The sequence below is a fragment of the Sminthopsis crassicaudata genome, chromosome 1 (genome assembly GCF_048593235.1).
Source record: "Sminthopsis crassicaudata isolate SCR6 chromosome 1, ASM4859323v1, whole genome shotgun sequence".
Lineage (NCBI taxonomy): Eukaryota > Metazoa > Chordata > Mammalia > Dasyuromorphia > Dasyuridae > Sminthopsis > Sminthopsis crassicaudata.
The window spans coordinates 15,775,050-15,798,981 of record NC_133617.1 but is presented as its reverse complement, the minus strand read 5'-3'; the positions used below and the strand labels follow the sequence as shown (position 1 = coordinate 15,798,981).

The window sequence follows — 23,932 nt, the reverse complement described above, 5'->3', positions numbered from 1 at the left end:
GTGTACAACTAGAATAGATACTAATTCATATGCTTACTAATTTTACTCTAACTTCCTGGTTATAGTCTTTTAAAAAAAGAAAAAAACAACAAAAACCTCTCCCCAATCAAGGAGTGACATTCATTACATGAGAAAGAGATTTCCTTCAAAGTTCACTCTATTTTAAATGTACTCCTACTATATATAGCCATAATTTTTTTTCCCCAACATCACATAAGCTAACATCTTTTTTTTCTTTTAATGAATAGACACTAAATGAGTAGACAAGTTGTACAGTGTAAAGAGCAGAGGCCTGAAAGTCAGGAATATGGACAGGTCCTGTCTGAGCTGTACCCATCCATGGTCTCTCTCACCAACAAACAAGGATGGCTAGAATTACTCCCCAGAAGGCAAAGTCCATGACTGTGAGCCTTCTCCCCTTTCCTAGATACTAATGGGCAATTCTTGGGGGAGGTAAGGGGGGAGAGAAGAAGAGATAGAAAAGGCCTAATGGATAGGGCTGGAACCCCAAAATCGGGGGAAATATCAAATCTCATGGCCTCTTGAAAGCTTCACATGCACCAGCCCTACTGTCTGGCTAATACCTACAGCCCAATGCATCTAGACCTTTGAGATCTTTCACATTCCCAAAAGTCCCTGCAGCATCTGGGCCTGGCCACCTCCTGTTCTGACCATACACTTACCAGTTGGAATTCTGCAATAAATCATGCAAGGCAAGGCAGCAGAAACAGAGGGAGGGGTCACCCTGCACTGCTACATTTGGAGGAAATCTCCATGTGGAAGGAGCCACAACATGCCTGCACATGCCAACGTCAGCTAAGGGGCCTCAGTCTTCCAGACAGCCCTGATCTGAGACTCAGGGCCTTGCTTACCTCTTTAAGTGGTAAATCTTGTGTGTGTACTGCCCCTTCTCTCCATCCTTCTCATAAGGTTCATTTGTTAAGACTTCAATGCCTTCTCCACCTCCTGTTTCATTTTTACTGGCTTCAGCCACAGAGTAAAGTTGTCCAACCTGGTACTGAAATTTCAAAAAACAAACAATTTCCATCTGAAGTATACGTGTAATAAAAATCCTCTATAATCAAAATCCTAAATGTGTGTACATAAAAACCTGTGGGTGTAGACACACATAAAAAGAGATAGAAACTAAAGCTGTGATTTCTATGTAGGTAGAGGACAATGGTGGCAAAGTCAAAGAAAGATGGAGGCTACTGACCACACATAAGGAGCCTGTGGACCACATATGAACTGGTTTTTTTTTTAATTTAATATGCTATTTTTTTGTATTTTTTAAAATTGTTAAACATTGCCTAATTACCTATTGGCTTCATCTGGGCTATACTACCAAAGAAAATGCTACAGTGCCAAAATATACTATTACCACAAACCTTTTTTGGATTCTGCCTTATACAACAGGAACTAACTTAATCTGATAAATACTAATATGCGCCTATATCATATACCAATCTCTCAGAACCTTAAGACTTAAGTCAAACACAACCCCTCTCTCAGAGAGCCCACAACTCCAGGAAGACAATACGTCCTTATAGGGGGAAAAAAAAAAATCTAACATTTCTCAAAAGGCATCCAAAAGATTTCTGAAAGAAATAAGATTTCAGAGGAGCTGGATTTTTTACCCCAAGTTTTTAAAAGTTACTCCCTCAAATGTAGTCAAAGATGACAAATGCCAAAGTCCCTATGTCCTTCTTATTGCATGTTTCAACTTCCAAATATAGGCTTAGCAGCCAAAACTTAAGTAGCAGCAAAATAAACCTTGGTCAGAAATACAATTTCTGCACAGAATGAGACAACTATCCCAAGAAGGACTGGGGGAATCAGTGAAGAGAGAAATCAGCCTCCGCAGCATGGCCCAAAGGTTTGACTCTGACCCATCTGCTCAGCAAGTCCAAAGGGAACAAGACTTTAGAGCCACAGATCACTGAAAGGGGAGTTTCCTCCCTTGTGGGAGTCACAGGTCTTGTCAAAAATAGAGAAACAAAGTAACCCAACCCAAGTGTTGTTGGCAAGATCTCCTGCTGCCCCAAGGCAACTCTTCTAAGAATAAGCCCTTCCTGTTTCACATTTTTATCCACACCAAGGACAAAGAAACAATAGGACTGTACAGGGGAAATCTAGTTGAGCAGAAGCTAAGAACATGGAAAGGAAAAAAGGTTCATGAACCACAATCTTTATATACAAAGGTAAAAGGTTTAACAGAGTTGTAAAAAATACTAAAGAGACCTTCGAGTACATTAATAGTCTGAGAAAAGAACTGTTCCGGACACAATCAACCCTCTATCCTTACTGTCCTTTCATTGGACAAGTCCCTACTCTTGTAGGTACCCAGTGCTGAGCTGGACCCTTGGGACAGAGAGAGGGAATAGAAAGTACTATTCTAAGGAAGCTTTCATTCAGGGATTTGGAGACAAGTAACACACATACAGAAAAGTTAACTACAAAACCCAGGCAAAGTTATGGGAGCAAGTACATGTACGAGACTCCTAAGGCAGCCCTAGAGCTGAGCCTGGAATAAAGCTGTGTTAGAAGTGAGGGCATTTAGTGAGGGGGTAGCCTGTATAAAGGGACAGATGAGGAGATAGAATATCATGGATTCTGAAAAGAGTAAAAAGACTCTTTTGGTCAGGACCAGGGCAGCAGGAAGGGAAATCTGGAAGAGAGATTTGGAGCCAGAGAAAAAAGGCCCCCAAAGCTCCTGCAGAAGGAAGGGCCTTTCTTTCTGAGGCCTTCGCTTTCCAGATCCCAATCTGGCAGTTTATAACTAAAGACAGACTTAAGAGAGCAAAGACCAGACATAAGGAGACCAATTAGCACATTACTTCCATACTCCATCGAAGAGAGGATGAATCTCTGAACACGGGGACTAGTTCTAGGAGCTGAGACAAGCAAAGGCTGAGTGCGAAACCCTATTAAAAGTTAATTTTTACTATATTAGATGGAATATATTACACGTGTCCTCACATAAAATCACATAGAATAAAAATTAACCTATAAGAAGATTACTGCGTAAGAATACCCTTGAAGCAACATGTTAGTGATGAGGGCTCCTGCATTAGATGAGGCTACTAGGATTTTTGAGTTACCTTTTTATTTTCTGATGACTTTTTAATTGTTCAATCTCCTGCTGCAACTATCGGTTCTTGCTATGGTAAATGTTGCTAATACAATGTTAGCAATAGCCCCTCCTCTCCTCCATTTGACAGTGACTTTCCCCATCACAGGTCAGCATAAGAAATTAAATGTAAATTTTGACAGTTTTAAGGAAGTCAGAGACTAAGCGCAAAGGCCAGAAAATGACACAGAGCCTATGACCAAATACTTAGCCAGAATTTTATGATAAGGTACTATAAATACCCTATTAAAAGACAAAAAATAAAAATAAAAATTCAGACTTCTCTGGTACAGAGGGCCAAAAAAAATTTACCAAGATTTTCTAAACCACGGGGTTACTATCCCTCCAACCCCCACAATGTGGAAGAAAAACTGTGTTGTCAAAATTGTATTTTAAAAGGAAATAGGCCAACATTGTACTAGAAATTCAAGCTACAGCAATTAAAGAAATTGAAGGGACTAGAAAAGACAATGAGGAAATAAAATGATTATTCTTAGCAAATGGTATCATGGCATATATAGAGAATTCTAGAGAATAAACTAAAAAACTAAAAATAATTAACATCAGCAAAGTAGCAGGATACAAAATGAAATCACATAAATCAACATTTCCAAATATCATCAACAAAATCCAATGGCAAGAGATGAGAGAAAATTCCACCTAAAATAACTATAGATAATATCAACTACTTGGGAATTTACCTACCAAGACAAATCCAGTAACTACATGTGAAAACAATAGCAAAACACTTTTCACAAAAATATTCAGATCTAAATAAATAGAGAAATATTAATTGCTCATGGGGAGGCTGAGACAAAATAAAAATGATAGTTCTAACAAAATTGACATATTCAGGAACATAGAATCAAAAAAGTTTATTTTATAGAGCTAGAAAAAGTAACAAGGGGGCAGCTAGGTGGCACAGTGGATAGAGCACCAGCCTTGAATTCAGGAGGACCAGAATTCAAATCTGGTCTCAGACACTTCACACTTCCTAGCTGTGTGACCCTGGGCAAGTCACTTAATCCCAGCCTTAAAAAAAAAAAAAAGAAAAAAGAAAAAAGAAAAAAGAAAAGAAAAGAAAAGAAAAGAAAAGAAAAGAAAAGAAAAGAAAAGAAAAGAAAAGAAAAGAAAAGAAAAGAAAAGAAAAGAAAAGAAAAGAAAAGAAAAGAAAAGAAAAGAAAAGAAAAGAAAAGAAAAGAAAAGAAAAGAAAAGAGAAAAGAAACAAGATTCACCTGGAAGAATAGGAGGTCAAGAACTTCCAGGGAATCAATGAAAAAAATGTGAAAGAAGTACTCTAACTATATCAGATCTCAAACAATATTACAAAATGGTAATCATAAAAACAATCTGATACTGGCTAAGAAACAGACTGGTAGAACAGTGGAATAAATCAATACATAAAACAATAGTAAATAATCAAAAACATCTAATATTTGATAAACCGGAGGATCCAAGTTTTGGGGGCAAAAACTCACTATTTTGACATAAATCCTGGGAAAATTGGAAAGCATTTCAACAGATCTAGGTATAGATCAACATCTCATATTGTAAATAAAGATAAGTTCTAAATGGATGTGGTTTAAATATAAAAGGGGTTATCATAAGTTAATTAGGGGACCATATAATAGCTTACTTCTATGGATCTATGGAGAAGGGAAGAATTTATGACCAAACAAGAGGATGACAGGATATAAAATTTTATATTATATTATTTAATACAGGATGGTTAATTTTAATTACATCAAATTAAAAATCTTTTGCACAAACAAAACCAATGCATCCAAGATCAGAAGGAAAGTAGAAGATTGGAGGAAAATATTCTTAAAATAAGTTTGTTTCAGGCTTCATGATATAGAAAACTGAGACAAACTTTTAAGATGACTCAAAAGTGTCAGTTTTCAGAAGGAAACCAACGCTATAGTCACTTGGAAAAAAAAAGGTTGTAAATCATTATTGATTAGAGAAATTAAAACAATTCAAAGGGAACACCTCATACCGTTCCGACTAGGAAAATGACAACTATTAAAGGGGATGTGGAAAAAGACACTAAATGTACTGCTGGTGGAACTGTGAACCATTCTGGTAAACAGAATTTTCCCAAAAATCTATAAAACTGTACATACCCTTTGACCTCAAGTTCTTATTTTCAATCTCTTTCTCTGTACTAGTTCCTTCCCTATGACCTACAAACATGTCTATGTCTCTCCAATCCTAAAATATGCCTCATTTAATCCTTCCATCTCTTCTGCCCTTTGTAACTAATTCCTCAAATAGGTATATACAATATATGTCTCCACACTCTCCTTTCACCCTAACAATGTGGATTCCGGCCTAATCATTTTGCTGATATTGCCAAATCCAATGACCTTCCCTCAATCTCTATGACCTCTCCCCTTGATATTCTCCTATCTCTAGCTCTTCAGTACACTACTTTCTCCTACTTCTCAGCATGGCCCATCAAACTTATCACAGGCAAATCTTATCTTGAAAAATCCAATCTCCTCATATCTCAATGTCCTCTGCCCTAATTGAGGGAAGAGACAGCAACTCCTCCATTTGTGGAGGAGGACAAGGCTGGCCGAGTCATCTCCCATACCCCAAAATTCATTTAGGACTTGTCTGGCTACTCTACCTTGCCCCCTCCCCTCCTTTTTTCTGCTATCTTTCTTCAATAGAACAGAAGTTATTGAGGTTAGGGACTGTCTTTTTCTATTTGCGTGTGAAGTGCTTAGCAAAATGCTTGGCACCTAGGAGGTACAGAAGAAATGCTTACTGAGGGAAGGAATGAATAAATCTACCATCTTGCCCTGACCTGCAATCTCCCATCCCTACAGCCTCCAGGTGGATGTCCAAATGTTCACATTTCCAAAGCTGAAACTCATGATCTTGCTACCAAGGCCCTGCTCTTTGCCTTCCTAATATTGTAAAGGCTACCAGCATGTTCTCAGTCCCCCGGCACATAATCTAGGAAATCACCTTCAACCCATTATATCTCATCACTCATATAGTCTGCCAATTTCACCTCTGTAGCACCTCTTGAATTTGTCCCCTTCTCTCCTCTACCACTATCCTGGTGAAGCCCTTCAGCAACTCAAGGCCTGGACATTATCTCATAAGTCTGCTGATGGGTCTGTGGCAAATCTCTCCCCCCCAACCCTCCCCCAAGGCTATCTGATGTAAAGGGCTAGAACTGAGCAAATGCACTTGGATAATGGAGCACATGAGACTAATTGCCAATTGGACAATTCTCTATTAACATGTTTGAAGGCGGACCCTCCCAGACTATTTGGTTTGGTGGTTGTGGACAAAGGAGGGGAAGTGACATGAGTGGGTGGAGTAGGAGGAGGAGGAAATTGAGGCATTCTCCTGGTGGTGGAGAGAGAGGAAGGAGGTGTGGAGATTGCTAGATCTAATTCCCTGACCACAACCACACAAAAAAAAACAAAAAACCCAAGAATAAAGACTTTTGATTATCCTGACTCAGGCTGATTTCTAGGAAGACAGGGTTCCAGCAATCTTCCATTCACCTGCCAGTGATTTTCTGAAAGCTCAGGTCTGAATGTGCTACCCCCCTCTTATTCACTAAACTCTAGCTCCATATTGGCTCTATAATGAAAAACAAAATGTTCAGTTCAAGAGCCCTTCATGGATCTTAATCCCCGACTATCTTTCTCACACCTTACTCCCTACCTACACAGGTACTCTTGGCTCCAGGGACACTGACCTCCTGGCTGTTCCATGAACAAGATTCTCCATCTTGTTAGTCCCGGGCATTTTCCCTGGCTGTGCCCCTTGGCTGCAATGTTCTCCCTTTCCCTGGCTTCTTTTTCAGTCCCAACTAAAATCCCTCCTTCTATGGGAAGCCTTCCCCAACCTCTCTAAATTCTAGAGCCTTTGTTCTATCAATTATTTCCTATTAACACGGTTACCCTCTCATTAGACTGTGAACTCCTCAAGGGTTAAAAATAAAAAAAATGTCTTGTTCGGTTTTTTCTGATCCCCCAGTGCTTATCATAGTGCCTGGCACGTAGAAAATGCTTAATCAAGGTTTACTAATGTGATTTGACTTGATTCAAGACTAACTCCTACACTGGTAATAAGTTTTCTATTTAAGTACAATCAATCTCATTTTTAAACTTGACAGTGTTTGGTACAATGAAGAGCACACTGCTCTATTGCCAGAGCAATCCCACCTGTAGAGTGTGACTCTAGACACACCTACTGCTCTAGGGCTTGGTTTCAGGTAAAATAAGGGCTTAGGACTACTTCTGAGGCTTTGTCTATTGTTTTATATCCATACTATCTCATTCTCTTCTCAAAGAAAATATCTGAAATGAAGGCCCAGGTGTGAAAGGATTTGGGGCTTCAAAAGGATGTGGGGCTTAGTTTCTTGCTGCTGAACCATGACACCCAAGCATGTATTTTATTACATGTCCCTCCCCACCTGCAGGCACTCTGTCCAGGTGAAGAGAGGCTCTGACTCCACTCACATCTTTTGGTTTGATTGGTCACAAGAATGTTAGAGGAACCTTTCAATGCAAGTGATTGGATACAGAGCTCGAATTTGGAATGTCAATAGCTAAATTACCAACATGTTTCTTAGCACTTGTTGCTTCATATTACTCAGAAGAGAAATGGGCTGGACAATTCTGAAGGCCCATGTAATATTTTTGTTTCCAGTGGTGAACCTGACAAAAACACTCATTCTTCAGTGGAGAGTCTAGAGTTGACAAGCCTCTATGATATGTACTTGGTCAGAAGGGTTCTTGGGAAGCACTGCCTATTCTCATGGCCATCCAAGAAGCTTTTTTCAAGAACTTCCATTCCACTGGCCTGATCTTTTAATTCCCCTAACTTCTCAATGAGGTATCAGGAGTAATAAAATAAATTTGTTGAGAAATTTTAGCTGTAATTCTTTTAAAAGAAAAGAAACTGCCATAGTCAACAAACACCCTTTATCAAGTGGAAAGAAATGGCCTAAGAAGACAACTGTTTGGAGATGCATAAATTCACTTATCAAATCTCAAGAAGAATGGTAAAAAAAAATAAGAAATGGCAGAAGGAACAACAAATATAGCTGAAGTTCACTGGGACCCTAAAAAAAAAAAAGTCATTCCAAAGAATTTGAGAAATCTGGTTAAAGGACAAGAGATGAAAAACGGACAAGATCTACACAAAGGCCTTTTTTTTAACAAATGTTTCCCCATTGTGGGTAGGAGAGGGAAGTCACCACATCTAGACTCTTCACGTGATAGCCCCAGATGTGCAGTGAGAGGAAGTGAAAATGCCACGAAGAAAGCAAAACTGAGAAAGGAGCTAGACCAGATGCCCAGAGAGGCAGACCACCTAGCAGACAACACAATTTTGACAAGACAGCAGGGAAGGTTCCAAGATCAAGGAAATAACCTCAGATCTCACTATGAGGCAAAACAAGTAAATTATCAGTAATTGATGACTCAGAGCTACTTTTCTATCTAAATAAAATCGTCATATAAATCATCTACAAGAATCCAGAGTATCCTCAATGATGGTATTAGAACAAGTGGATTTTCACAAGGCAGCTGGGTGCCATCAGAATGCACAGAGTGCCCAGGCCAAAGTCAAAGACTCCTCAAATCTGGCCCCAGACATTTACCAAGTAGCTGACTCTGAGCTAGTCACTTCACCTCATTTGCCTCAGTTTTCTCATCTGTAAAATGAGCTAGAGAAGGAAATGGCCAGCCACTCCAGTCTCTCCAGTCCAGCCAAGAAAACCCTCAATGAAGTCATGAAGAACCAGACATGACTGAAAAATGATTGACAAGATTTTCAAGAACAAGATTTCACATTTCCATCACACGTGTGACTAAGATTATGATGAAAGACCATAATCTCATTGTGCTTCTACTGCTTTATAAAAGTTTATGATTGGGCAAAGTAAAATCCCACCCTAGAGCTTTTTCTCTCATCAATCATCTCCTTGGCCTCTATAAGCCAAAATCACATAAGGCAATATGAAAGAAATATGAAAGACAACAATCCTCCCCAATCCTCTGATCATTTATCCCAAGTGCAGCACACAACAAGGACAGACATGTTTGCCAAGGATCAAGTCCAGCAGACAGCCCTGGCCTAAGGAATGTCCTAAAGACACGCACTCATCCAAACACTCCCCTTTGTGTGAGGCAAATGTGCTGATCTCAGCAAGTCTTGGGCCAGTAGAGTAAATGACTCACACCTGGGGAATCCCAGATAAGGCCTCTAAGCAAGACTCCGGCTAAGCTTTGAAGCTAGACTACACAGAAGTTTCATAGGAATACAAAGTGAATATTTTCTTCAACAAAAAAGCAAGGGAGCAGAAGAACCAAGATGGCAGAATAGCAGAGACTCCCAAATTCCCCTCCAACCAAGTTTTTTAAAATGTCTTAAAATAAATTATAGGGCAGCAGAACCAACAAAAGGATGGAATGAAACAATATTCTAACCCAAGAAAACTTAGAAGCTTGGCAGGAAAGTTCTATCATCCTGGGTGAGAGTGAAGTACTAATTCTCAACACTGAAATCCCATCTATGGGAGTAGCTAAGAAAACAGGGGGAAAAAAATGACAAAAATTGTGAGAAAATTGAAACATTTATGTATTGTAGGTGGAGTTGTGAACTATCCAATCATTCTAGATTTGGATTTATGGTAAAAGAGTTATAAAATCATGCATATCCTTTGGCCCAGCAATATCACTACTGGGGAAAAGAGGAGAGAAATGAGAAAGGAAGAGAAGGAGGAAAAGGAGGAGAAAAAGTAGAGAAGGGAGGAGAGAAAGCAGAGAGAAAGGGAGGAGAAAAGGAAAGGGAGGAGAAAGGGGAGGAAGAGGTTAAAGAGAAGAAAAAAGACCTATCTATAAAAAATTATTTATAGCAGGGTTTTTTTGTGATAGCAAAATGGAAAAGTTTAGAGGATGCTCATCAATTGGGGAATGCCTGAACATTGGTACTTGCTTGTGATGAAATATCATTATGCTATAAGAAATGACAAGCAGGCTGGTTTCAGGAAAATCTGAGAAAACAACAAAGTGAAATAAGCAGAACCAGGAAAATTGTTCACAATAAAATAAATAAAATATATGCTCACAATAACAATTATGATGTACTGTTCAAAGATGTGTGTGGCAGCCCTTTTTGTAGTAGTAACTGGAAACTGAGTGGATGCCCACCAGCTGGAGAATGGCTGAATAAGTTATGGTATATGAATGTTGTGGAATATTATTGTTCTGTAAGAAACGACCAGCAGGATGATTTCAGAGAGGTCTGGAGAGACTTATAGGAACTGATGCTAAATGAAAGGAGCAGAACCACAAGATCACTGTACATGGCAACAAGATTATACAATGATCAATTCTGATGAACATGACTCTTTCCAATAATGAGATGACTGATGCCAGTTCCAATGATCTTTCGATGAAGAGAGCTATCTACTCCCAGAGAAAGAATTGTGGGAACTGCATGTGGATCACAACATAACATTCTCACTCTTTTTTGTTTGCTTGTGTTTTGTTTCCTTACTCTTTTATTTTCCCTTTTGACCTTATTTTTCTTGTGCAGCAAGAGAATTGTATAAATATGTTTACACATATTGGATTTAACATATATTTTAACGTGTATAACATATATTGGATTCTTTGCCATCTAGGGGAGGGGGTGGGGGAAAGGGGAAAAATCTGAAACACAAGGCTATGAAAGGGTCAATGTTGAAAAATTATACATGCATGTTTTGAAAATAAAAGGCTTTAAAAATTAAAAAGAAAAAAAAGAAAATGCTAACATTAAAAAATGTACAATGTCTTAGCTATTCCCAGTAATATAATGATCTAAGACAATTTTGAAAGATAAAAAAAATGCTACCCACCTCCAGAAAAAAAAACTGATGAAGTCTGAATATAGATGGAAGCATTTTTTTAAACTTTATTTTTCTTCAGTTGGTTTTTTTTTTTTTTGGTCTGTGTTTTCTTTTACAACATGACTAATATGGAAATATGTCTTGCATGACTGAACATGTATAACTTTTATTAAATTGCTTGCCTTCTCAATAACAGGTGGAGGGAAAGACAGTATTTGGAACTCAAAATTTTTAAAAGTAAATGCTTAAAATTGTTTTTGCATGAAATTGGAGGGAAAAAAAATTTTTTAAAAGCCAAAAGAAAACAAAGAACCAGGAAATACAAGACATGCTAAGTGCCAAACAACATCACAAAAGGTGAAACTGATTCTGTTTTCAAAGGCAAGAAACAAGTCATTACTGATGTAAGTTATTCCTGAAAACAAGTGAGTAATCAGATCACCTACCAACCAGAACCAAGTTCAAAATGAGACACAAAATGAGATCCCTAGTCACTAGTTTGCATCTCACTATGCATACAGGGAGAATCAGCAGCCTTCTGCTCTAGCCCCCTGGTTAGTCACCCTGACTCTTTACTAAAGTCTCTCTTCACTCACTTAGCATTGTTTTAAAACAGAGGTCTCACCATGTCTCTTCCCTTCTCCCCCCCCCACTCTCACCCTCACCTCTCCACAATAAACTACAGAGGCTCCCTTTTTCCTCCAGGACCAAATACAAAATCTTCCCTTTGGCAATCCAAGCCTTTCACTTCCAGATCTCCTACTTTCCAGTCTCCTCACACCTTGTAACTCTCCATGTATTCTTAAGATCTAGTGACCCTATGATCAAGGAGGATTTATACCCGGAATGCAGGGCTGGTTCAATATTAGGAAACTATTATTATAATTGATCATATTAATAATCGAATTAACAAAAACTATATGATCATCTCAATAGATGTAGAAAAAAGCATTTGATAATATTCAACACCCATTCCTATTAAGATCTAGTGACCTGATATCTTTTTTGTTATTCAAACAAACCACTCTAACCTGACTGCAGGCATTTTCACTGGATGGATGTACCTCACCCTGCAGGCTTCCCTGATTTACAGATAAAATTACTTTAATTCCAGCTTTCCCTAGCATTATCACCTGGTCAGTATATGAATTTTCCATATACACTTCTTGGGAGAAGTGATTGGTCTTTTTCCTTTCTTTGCATTCTCAGCACTTACAGTAGCTGAGAGGTGCTTAATAAATGCTTGTTGACTGGCTAAACCAAATGTTCAAAGAATGGATACTACTGTTCAGACAGAAATAGACAATCAACTCACAGAACCCTGGAGCAGACAACACAAATAGGTGAAGTAGAGCTACAAGTGATATGGAAAACAGGCCAGACCGCCTTTGGAAAACTGTGTAGTGCTTTAAATAACCTAAAACAAAGGCCTATCTTTCAACACTTCTACTTCTTCCGCTGATATGGTAGTGAGTCAGCCAATCCAGAGACTCCAAAGACCTGAAGCTGAAAACTAAAAGGCAGCAAGGAGATATATGGTAAGTATGGACAGATTGCAACATAATTTTTTAATCAATGATGAATTCTGGAGAATGGCTCTCAGGAGGGAAACGCATGGCCTGGCAAAAGATAGACCAACTTCAGAGCAAGATAGAGGGCCAAGTGATGAGCACTCTATTTTACACAACATAAAGAGAATTTAGAAGGTGGAGAAGGGATCCCATGTGAGAATATGGTTTAGCATCACACTAGCTGGGCCGCCATTTGTGTCACTGACACACAAGACTTCTGAAGTCAGAGCTCTAGTGAAGGCCAAAGACCCCAATATTCTAGCTGCTTGTAGTGAGCATATGACTATAGAAGAACCACATATAGAGACCCCAAAAGATCTCACCATTCTCTAAAGAAACAAAGCCACTCGGAATCCAATACTTAACGTGGAACAAGAAAATTGGATTTACACACATATATTAAATCTAGGATATACTGTAACACATGTAAAATATATGAGATTGCCTGTCATCTAGGAGATGGAGTAGAGGGAGGGAGGGGAAAATCTGGAAAAATGAATACAAGGGATAATGTTATAAAAAAATTACTCATGCAAAAAAAAGCAAAGAAAAGAAAAGAAAAGAAAAGAAAAGAAAAGAAAAGAAAAGAAAAGAAAAGAAAAGAAAAGAAAAGAAAAGAAAAGAAAAGAAAAGAAATAAAGCCACACCTGAAGCAATGTGTTCTGCTCTTGATGGCACACATTTTTTTCCTTCAATAGCATTTCTTTTTCCAAGTATATGTAAAAGATAAGTTTTCAACATTCATTTTGGTAAGATGTTGAATTATAAATTTTTTCTCCCTCCTTCACTCACCTTCCCCTTTCCAAAACTGCAAGCAATCTGACAGAGGTTATACAAGTATAATCACTTTAAACTTATTTCCATATTTGTCATGTTGTAAAAGAAAAATCAGGACAAAAGGGAAAAAAAACAAGAAAAATAAAAAGCAAACAAACAAAAAAGTGAAAATACTATGTTTTGATTTACAGTCAGTTTCCATGTCTCCTGGATGCAGAAGGCATTTTTCATCGCACTGGAATCATCTTGGATCATCTCACTGCTGAGAATAGCCAAGTCCATTATAATTGATCACACAATCTTGTTACTGTGTACAATGTTCTCTTGTTTTTGCTCACTTAATTCAGCATCAGTTCATTTAAGTCTTTCCAGGCTTTTCTGAAATCAACCACTCATCATTTCTTATAGAATAATATTCTATTACATTCACATATCATGACTTATTCCCCACGTGATAGGCATGCACTCAATTTCCAGTTTCTGTCACCACAAAAAGAACTGCTATAAACATTTTTGCACATGGTGGGCCCTTTCCCTTTTTTTATCATCTCTTTGGGATATAGACCCAGTAGAGACACTGATGGATCAAAGAATATGCAGTCTGATAGCCTTTTGGGCATAGTTCCAAACTGCTCTCCAGAATAGTTGGCTCATTTCACAACTCCACCAATAATGCTTTCGTTTTCCCACATCCCCTCCAACATTTATCATTATCTTTTCCTGTCATCTTAGCCAATCTGACAAATAAAGTGGTAGGTAACATACATTTTAAGAGACATGGATAAACTAGGTTGATGTAGCAGAGAACTACCACAGAAACTATGCCTTATGAGAAAAAATTCAAAGAATTATGGATTCAGGCCAAGCAATTTATTGTCTGTTGCGATTGTTAGCTTAGAATACAAAGAGAAATATGACAAAATCCTTTATCCTCAAGAAACTTATGCTTTACTACAGTGGTACAGCAGGCACTCTTCCTCATCTCCTAACACTTAGATGTTTGCTTGCTACTCCCTCTCTACTCTAATTCTAGTCTCACATGATGAAATTGCTGTACTTTTTACCAAGGTGGTTTAACCCCACTCCCTGCTCAAGTGATCTAATTCCCTACCATCTCCTCTCACAGTCTCCTCAGTCATCCCCACTCTTTCACTCATTTTCAATCTTTCCCTTATGTATTGATTCCTTTCCTACTGCCTACAAACATGTCCCCTGACTAATCTTCAAGAGAGCCCTCACTTGATCCTCCTAGCCTCACTTTCTGGCTTCCTCTGGCTCTTCTGCTCTTTATAACTCCTTCAAAAGGCCTCGGCCAACAGACACCTCCACTTTCCTCACCTTCTCTTCTTCACTCCACCAAAGCTCTTCTCTCCAAAGTTACCAATGATCTCAAAATGTCAAACCCAAAGGCCTCATCTCTATCCTTATTCTCCTTGTCCTCTCCACAGTTTCTGACAGGGTTGGTCACTCTCCCCTCCTTGAACCTCTCTTCTCTCTCCCTTTTTAGGACATCTGTCTGACTCTCCATCTCCCCTTCAGAACACTCTTTCGGTCTCCTTCTGCTTACACAAACAGGAGGAAAGCCTGAAGATTCCTCCTTCTATTCTTCATTTAGGGATCTCATCAGTTCCAATGGATTTAAATCTCTCTTTCTCTTTCTCTCTCTCTTTCTCATTCTCAGATCTCTCTCTCTCTCTCATTCTCATCTCTCTCTCTCATTCTCATATCTCTCTCTCATTCTCATATCTCTCTCTCTCATTCTCATATCTCTCATTCTCATATCTCTCTCTCTCATTCTCAGATCTCTCTCATTCTCAGATCTCTCTCTCTCTCATTCTCAGATCTTTCTCTCCTGCCCCAGTCTTGGTGCTGACCTCCATTCTTCACATTTCCACCTGCCTTTCAGGCCCCTCTAAACTGCACGTCCACTAGACATCTTCATCTCAATAGATCCAAAACAGAACTTAGGATCCCTTTCCTATTACTGTTGATGGCAACACTTTATCCTCTCAGTCCTCCCCCCCCCATCCTGGATTCCTCACTATGACCCACCACCTTTTTCCCCTCCAAGCTACCACCTGGGTCTGCTGATTTTACCTTGGCCACATCTCCTTTCTCTCCTTTCTCTCTTGACCCTGCTCCCACCCAACTTCAGGACTTCATCTCGTCATCCTTGGACTACTGTTGCCATAGCTGCTGGCAGTTCTACCTCAAGTCCCTCTCCACGACAATCCATTATCCATTTATCCATTAAAATTCAGATTTGATCATATTATTTTATTATTCAATCAACTTCAGTGGCTTCACACTGCTTCAACTTCCTATCTTTCCTGTCTTCTTAGACCCCAATACATACTCTTTGATCCAAAGACATTGGCCTCCTGGCTGTTCCATAAACAAGACCCTTCTCCTCTTAGATCCAGGCATTTTCTCAAGAGGTCCCCATGCCCAGAATACACACACACACACACACACACACACACACACACACACACACACACACACACACACACACACACACTCTCTCTCTCTCTCTCTCTCTCTCTCTCTCTCTCTCTCTCTCTCTCTCTCTCTCTCTCTCTCTCTCTCTCTCTCTCTCTCTCTCTCTCACACACTCTCTCTCTCTGTCTCTGTGCTTCTCTCTCTCTGTCTCTCCCCTCCACTCCAACTACAGACTTCCCTGGTTTCCTTTCAAGTCTCCCCTTCTACAAGAAGCCTTGTCCAATCTCACCCCTTAATTCTAGTATCTTCCCTTTGTTAATGATTTTCTTTTTTGCATTGTTTAGTTTGCTTTGTATGTGTTTGTATGTTGCCTTCCCCATGAAATTAAGTTCCTTGAACTCAAGCATATTTCCTAGATAGTAGGTAGGCACTTAATGCCCGATTTACTGATGTGATTAACTGCAATAAAGAGATAAAACCCAATATGAAAGAGGAAGAACACCATATCAAGAGGGAATCCAACTAGTTAGGAAGCACCTGGTTTGGCCCTTAAAAGGAGGATACTACAATATGGTGCTGAAGGAATATAAGCCAGGAAAAAGAGTAGATGGGGATGCAGGCTAGGAATTAGCTATTAGTATTCTGATCTGAATAAAAGGCAGACTATGTGGAGTCTGGAAAGTTGGATTAGAGTCAGATTGTAGAGGCTTGTAGAGGCTCTTAAGAAGACTTCAAATGAAGCCTTCTGAGATTTGCAAAAGCTTTATACACTCTCACCTGCTCTTTGCAACCACCTCATTATGCAAACACAAGTATTATACAAAGTCAATGGCCACACAGCTATGAAGTATCAGGATTCAAAAAGCAAATCACCAACATATATTTATTAAGTATGTACCACACAAATCTCCAAGCTCCTCTTCCCATTAGGCAACAACACTTTTCCTTAAAAGTTAAGCCAATGGTTTGCTTTTTACAAAAAGGAGCCACTGAAAGTTTCTGAGAGATGAATAACAATCAAATCTGTATTAGGAAAGTTATTTTTAAAAGTGTGGGAAAAAAGATTTGCATGGGAGGGAAAGACTTGAGACAAACCACCTAATCAGAAAGCTACTCTATAATCCAGTCACGAGGTAACTACAACCTTGTGATCCCCTATACATTATTCTAGAATATTTCCTAAACTCAAAAGTCTTAACAGCTGGAGAAATAGGAGGCAAACTATGAATTTAGACAAAGAGTTACAATATATCACTATAATATCTATCCTTAAACATAGTATCATAAGAAATAAACAGGACTTACCTCTTGAACTGAACATGGTAAGACCACACGGCTAAAAAAAAAAAAAAAAAAGAAAAAAAATATACATTACAAACCACATCAGTGCAAAAAACTAATTTTACATCACCCCTAAAGGTATAAAGAGTTGTTTCATTATACCCAATGATATCATGAAGAACAAATGCAAACTGTAAAAATTACCTGAGCAGCTTCCACCCCAACTAAAAGATAATGTTGTAGGACTTAACTTGAAGAGACCTTGGAAATCATCTAATCCAATCCTCTCATTTTAGGCAGAAGAGCCCAAATTTGAACACAAGTCCTGTGACTTCAAATCCAGAATGTTTTCTCTTGGTTCAGGAAACAACTATGGTTCTTCAAATCCTTGCCAGTTTCTGAGGTGCAAATGCTCAAACTGAAGATTCAGTAATCAACATGCTACCAGCTGGCCAGCACATCTCTGCTCTTTTCTATCAGTATTTTTCTTGAACTAAGCCCAAATTTACAGTTACCATCCATTACTATCAATTCCATCTTCTGAGGCCAAAGAAAGAAATTTTCCACAAGACAATCCTTCAAATATTTGAAGGCAGCTTTCTCTTCTTCTGTCTTTATAAACAATCTGCTTTCTGCCCCCATCTGTTCCAAGAATCTCTTAGTAAAGAACTCACCACTTAACAAACGCCAGAATCACTAAGTTTGCAGTTGGAAGGGAGCTAAAAGGATGAGCAGGTCCAGTCTACTTACTATGGGACAGAAGAAGCAGGTCCCAGCCCCTTTGGAGTATGTATCCAAAAATAGGGGAACAACCACCTTGAGAAAGCCCCATAATTCAATAATTATTAAGCACATATGATGTGCTGGATACTTTCTGAGCAATCGGAGATATATATATATATATATATATATATATATATATGTCTGTTTCCCAGGAGCTCACCTTCTACATGGGCAAACACCAATTACTTCAGGAACCCACAAAAAAACTACACAAAAGAAATACAAAGGGATGAACACTAACTGGGGCAATCAGAAAAAACCTGAAAAACTCACTTCACTTCCAAATTTCCCCACCACAATTCTGAGTCAACTCAGGTTTGTCACCCTACATCCTGGACTCCATCCAACCAATCAGCTGCTAGATCTTGTTATTTTTCTAGCTTCTTGGCCACAAACACACACACCCCATCCTAGGACAGCCCCCCCCCCTTCCAGCTTGCACTGATCTACAATGGCCTCACTGATTTCCTTGGCTCCAGAGTCACCAAAATGAAGTTCCTGAGGCTGGAGTCTGACTGAGTCCATAACTGCTCCCACCCCGCCCTGAACTCTAGAGACACCTCCAGGAGCAAATATAAACATCTCCTGGAGTAAGAGAAGTGAATGTCTATGGGGATGCCTCTTTCTACCTGGAGGGAGACTACAAAACCCTGGGAAGGGCTGGCTCCAAGTAGATCCAGACATCCTCTGCTGGGCCCACTCCACAGGCCTGGAAGGAGCTCCATTGCTAGCCATCATTCCTGGTTCCTGTCTTCACCCTAGCTAGCCTCCCCACCCAAGGTAAACAAATCCTTAGGGCCAAGCAAGGAGGGAAAAGGTGTGCTAATAAGAGCATAATTATTTTTGACTTAGTCTACATCAGACCTAAATCCACTTCCTCACACAGTATACCCAAAGATACCCTTCTCGCTGGGCAGGCACTTTCTAACAATTGTTATACTTAGCCCAGTGCCATAAAATGGCATGTAATAATCTCTAAATACACACTACTCCTTCATTTAGCTTTCAATTTTATTCTTAAAGACTCCCCCCCCCACCTTAACAGCCTTTTTACACGTCACTACCCACTCCCTGCCCCAGCCAAACAGGGCATCTTATTCCTAGCATCCTCTGGATGGGAGCCTCTGGCCTTCCCCTCTAACTTGGAATGCTTCTTTCCAGTACCAACTTCTCCTGGAGGCCATTGCTGCTTCCCCCAGACTGGAGCCTCCCACCCTCACTCTAGTTTTCTTGTAGGTTTTCTGGGTTTTATACAGATGAACCTCCCTCAGTCACTTGCTATCTTGGAGTCTAGCACATGTAACAGGCATTTAAGTTTGATGACTGACTGACAGGGGTTTCAAGAAGCAAAACGCAGGAGACAGACTATTCTTGCTGGGCCAGGGAGACCAGTCTGGCTACAAAGCAGAGTGCTGAGTTAAGAGCCTGACCACCATACTATGCAGGCCTAAAAGCCCATTCCTCTCCCACCTCTTCTCAAGTTGCCTCTGCAACTTTCCCCCATTATTCAACACTTAACATTATTCCTAGAGCACCTCGCTAAACACTCTAAAGGGCCAAATTTGCCTAACTCTGTCACATCAACAAGCTTTTTCTAAGCACCTACTATGTGTCAGGTACTCTACCTATCTGAATTCCCTAAAAACACAACAAATCATCAACACAGAGGCAACTTTCCATTATCGTCCAATTCAGACATACAGGCAGGGCAACAAGCAAGCCAATAGAGGATCCCAAGGATAATCAAGTAAATTCTCAAATCCAAAAGAATTCCACTGTCATTTCAAATGCTACATAACAATTTTTGCAGGTAATGAAATCAAATGAGAAGCAGCTCAGTTCCAAAAAGGACTGGGAATTCCCTATTATCACCTAATAAATGTTTACTGCCAAGTTATGCTCAAACTTCAATCAACTACAAATTCCCTAGATTTCTATCAATTCCCGTAGCCAATCTGATTTCACAAGAAATTCCCTAGGTATGACAAACATTGAAGAGACTGCCAAGAAATTCACTGGAAGAAAGATACTATGAAACCTTTTTTATATAACATGGTTTTCACAGAAATGCTGGTTTTGTAAAGTTAGTAATAAAAAATGAATGAGTCTTTAATGCACTTCAGGAAGTTGTTTGTTTTGTTTTTTGTTTTTTTTTGCTAAGCCTCAATTCATTAGTGAAAAAGAAAATCAGTTTTCTTTTCTTTTAAAAAATTAATTTTTCCAAATCTCATAAACCTGTTTCTTTTTATTTCAGAAAACCCAATTGTTTTAAAGTATATCTAGCATATTTCCACTGAGATCTCAAAACCCCTTAAGTCCCCTATGTCGTTCAACAGATCTTTTATTCCCTCAGCAATGATCTACCATCATTATCACCATTTAGATACGAAGGAATCGGGAAGATGAAATCCTTTTCACCCCATGGAGTTGTCTCCAGGCTAGGTACACAAGAAGAACACAGAGCTGACAAAACCGAAGAGAGATACAAAGTCCAGGAAGACTTAATGAGGAAGGGAATCCTTTCCAACTGAGATCAGGAAAGGCTTCCTGAGAAAAGTGACATTTGACTTGGGCCCCTGTGGATAAACATGGAAACTGAACAGAAGAATGGAGCTTGAACAGTCACATTTCAGGACAGGTGTGCAAGCTAAATGTCACCCTCCATTTTTCCCTCTCCCCCACCCCCAGCCAAACTGCTGCCAAAGCCTGTCACTTTCACCTTCATAGCATCTTTCCCACACACTTCCTCTCTCACCTGACACCACTCCCACCTTAGGGAAGTGGGGCCCCAGAACCTCCTACCTGCCTGCCTTAAGTCTCTCCCCACCCCACCGCAGAAGTGATCTCTGCATTCAAGCCCTGACTGCGTCACTAATTTCTATCCAAGATTTCACTGCTTCCTATTACTTGGAGGATTAAAAGTTGAGTCTTCATAACCTCCCCCCTCCAACTTTCCAGTATTCTTACATCTCACACTCCTCTAAGTGACATCAGCTTCCTGGCTGTTCCACAAAAAGCCTATCTGCGCGGAGTGACCCCATAGCTGAAAAGCCTCCTTCCTCAGCACCCTTTCTGAGACTTCCTTTAAATCTAGTTAAAATCTCATTTTCCATCCCTTTTAATTCTAGCACTTTCCTCTTAACCACTCCCATGTTAGCCTGCATGTAGCTTCTTTGTCCATAATTACTTGGATGCTGCCTCCCCCTCCAAGGCCTGAATATTTGGGGAGAAGGGTTTGCCTTTCTTCTCACCCCTAGCACATACACAGTAAGGGCTTAATAAAAACTTCCCTTATATTATTTTTCCACCTCTAATACCACTAATTCATCCACTTATTTACTCCAAAGAAATGATGAAATTACAAAAGAAAATCAAAAAAATTCCACAATGACAAATGGCAGGAGCTTCTTGGCCCCAAAAGTCACATAGATCTAAAAGTAAGACTTTTAAAATGCTAACAAAGCTTCGACATTTTAAACATTTATCTTCCAACCTTTTAACTGCATTTTCCACCACTTCATTCCAAAGTGAAAGAAAAAAAGGATGCAACATCTAGTTACAGGAAGACTAAAGAAATTCAGGAAATACTTATCACTAAGCAAATCAGAAAATCGGTTTCACCTCAGGGTTTGCACACAAGGGGGAAATGATAGGAAGGTCTTTTCTCATACTTCAAGGAGAGGGCCGGCTTCCAGGATCTCTTTCCAGCTGAGGGTCCTCGAGGAGCCCCCGATCAAGCAGTCTCCATTAACATTAAGAACATGGTAAATAACTGAAAGGGGAGGCTTAGAATAGGTATCTGAAAGGAAGAATACACTTGGAACTCCAAGGTACCTGCAGGTAAAGTCAGATTCTGCTAAAACCCTGTCAATGCTTCCCAGGATCTTCCCACAGGGAGCTTCCACTTCTTCCCAAGGGAAGGAAAGTGGGCAAAAGTCGGTCTCTAAAAAGCCCTTTGGTTGAGATTCAAGAGGATCAAAGAGATTCAAGGTTTCACTGGTGTTCAAAGGACAATGAAAATGAACATTTCTATGGCCCTTTTAAGCTCACATTTTCCTCAGAGGGAGGATTAGGGAGGCCGTTGCCAGCCCATTTTGCAGATATGAAAACTTAAGCGCACCCGTACTAACTAGTTGTGATCATACTCTAAATGCCTCCTAACAACAAGAGTCCGGGTCCCGGTCAAAGGGCCGGTTAAGCAGCCTCTAGAAGCCTCCATCTCTCCACAGCCCTTTATGGCTCCCTATGGCCTCCAGCAAGGCTGCCCGCAAAAAGCGACGGATGCGGAATCCAAGGGCCAGGTTGGAACCCCAGCTCCGAGCCTCGGCGAGTCTGTGCCTCGGTCTCCCGACCTGTACACAAAGGTGCTCAAGTCCCCCGCGGCCCCACCCCTTCCGAGGGAGGCCCGTCCCTCACCCCGGGGCCGGCTGTCAGGAAAGCCTCAAAGTCTCCCCGTGTCTACCTGGCTAACTTTCTTCCCTCCACAAGGTTCCTCCACCCGAGTTCCTCTGACCATCTCCCTCCCCCCCACTTTCCTGTGGCTCCCTGAGGAGGCTCTCCCTCCACCCCCAAAACGAGGGTCTCGGGAGGATGGGGAACGTGGCAGCCTAGGTACAAGGCGAAAAGTGGCGCCCGGGGCACGTGCTGACATCAATCACCTGCTGGGGACTGGGAAGTACTCGACCGGCGCTAGGACCCCCCCTCGGGGTCTGGTATACCGCCCCCCGCCCTAGTCCCGGGCCCTTCCCCCTCCTTCCTCCTTCCCGTAAGGTTCGTCCCTCCCCCACGGAGCGTTCGGAGGCCGAGGAGGCTCGAGGGAGAGGCCGGACGAGGCGGCCCCCACGCTCGGCTTCAGCTCCCCTCCCCCGACCCCCCCCAAGGGCCGGTCCCAACGGAAAGGACGCGGCAGGGGGCCGCGCGCGCCCGCGCCTGGGGGGCCGGGCCGGGGCAGGGGCAGCGGCGCGCGGGGGCGGGGAAGGAGCGCGCGTGCGCAGGCGCGCGGGAGGCGGGGGAGGGGGAGGGAGAGGCGAGCGGAGCCGGCAGCTCGCGAGGAGCCGGGAGCGGCCGGCCTGGGTCTCTCCGCGCGGGGGGAGAAGGGGGCGTCGGGCGAGGCCGCCGAGCCCACCCCGGCTCCGTTACCCTGCGGGGACTCACGCCGGGACCCGCGCCCGCCGAGGGGCGGCCTCCCGACCCCAGCCTGAGACCCCCCCGCTTCCGCCGGCCCCAACTCACAATTCCTTAATCAGCACCATCGTTCCCTCGCCGCTGCCGCCGCCGTCTCCACTGCCGCCGCCGCCGCTACCGCCACCCACGGCGCTTGCGCAGCCCCGCCTCCCCGTCCCGGCGCCTGCGCCATCCCACCCTTCCGCTGTAGGGCCGCGTCCGCGAATCGGGCCAGGCCCCGCCCCCTCCTTCGGCGGGCGCTCCGGCGCCTGCGTGATCACGCCCACAGTGACGTCTCCTCCCGGCCGCGGAGCTCCGGCCCGGGCGAGGCTCCGCCCCGGCCCCCTCACGCGACCCTCTCGAGGACCCCGCCCCAGCCTCGCCCCGCGGGGGAACGCCCACGGCCCAGCCTCCGGCTGATTTCTCCCTCCCCTCAGACTTCCCGAGCTGGGCCGGGAGGCGGGTCTTGGCCAGTCTTAAAGTGCCTTGTAAATCAAAGATGCACTTGGACTGCAGCTGCCTGGAAGGCGTTTGACACCCCACCCGGGGGGAGGGGGAGGGGGAAACTGAGGCAGAACCGGAATTGGTCCCCGGCACGAGCTGGAGAGGTCCACTTGGACCGCAGTGTTTGAAATGAGAAAGATCTGGGAGGTCTAGTGGAACTCCAGCTCAGGCGGAGCCACTCCCCCCTCTCAGAAAAGAAAGCCTGACCAGTGTCCAGTGAGTGGCCTGCGCCAGACCCGCGCTTTCGTTGGTTAAAGGAGCTCTGCCAAGGCAGATGGGCACGTTTATCTGAAAACAGCCCCTGTGTACCGGGGGCAAGATTTGAACCCAAGACCCAGCCCTCCGCTCTCCCTGGACCTCGCCGGCGGGGTCACGTTTATCTGGGAGCCACAATTAGGATAAGGAAA

At 41.9% G+C, this 23,932-nt stretch overlaps 1 protein-coding gene across 1 annotated transcript in view; it reads right to left on the bottom strand.

Moving 5' to 3' along the window:
• The window catches only part of PITPNB (phosphatidylinositol transfer protein beta), a 75,281-nt gene extending 52,044 nt beyond the window's left edge, over window positions 1–23,237 (bottom strand). The window contains exons 1-3 of the mRNA XM_074295083.1: window positions 23,091–23,237; window positions 17,100–17,130; window positions 873–1,018 (exon numbers count right to left, since the gene is read on the bottom strand). Coding sequence (XP_074151184.1) covers window positions 873–1,018; window positions 17,100–17,130; window positions 23,091–23,110 — 197 coding nt within the window. The 5' untranslated portion in view covers window positions 23,111–23,237. The remainder of the gene's footprint in view (window positions 1–872; window positions 1,019–17,099; window positions 17,131–23,090) is intronic.
• Between the last annotated feature and the right edge of the window lie 695 nt (window positions 23,238–23,932).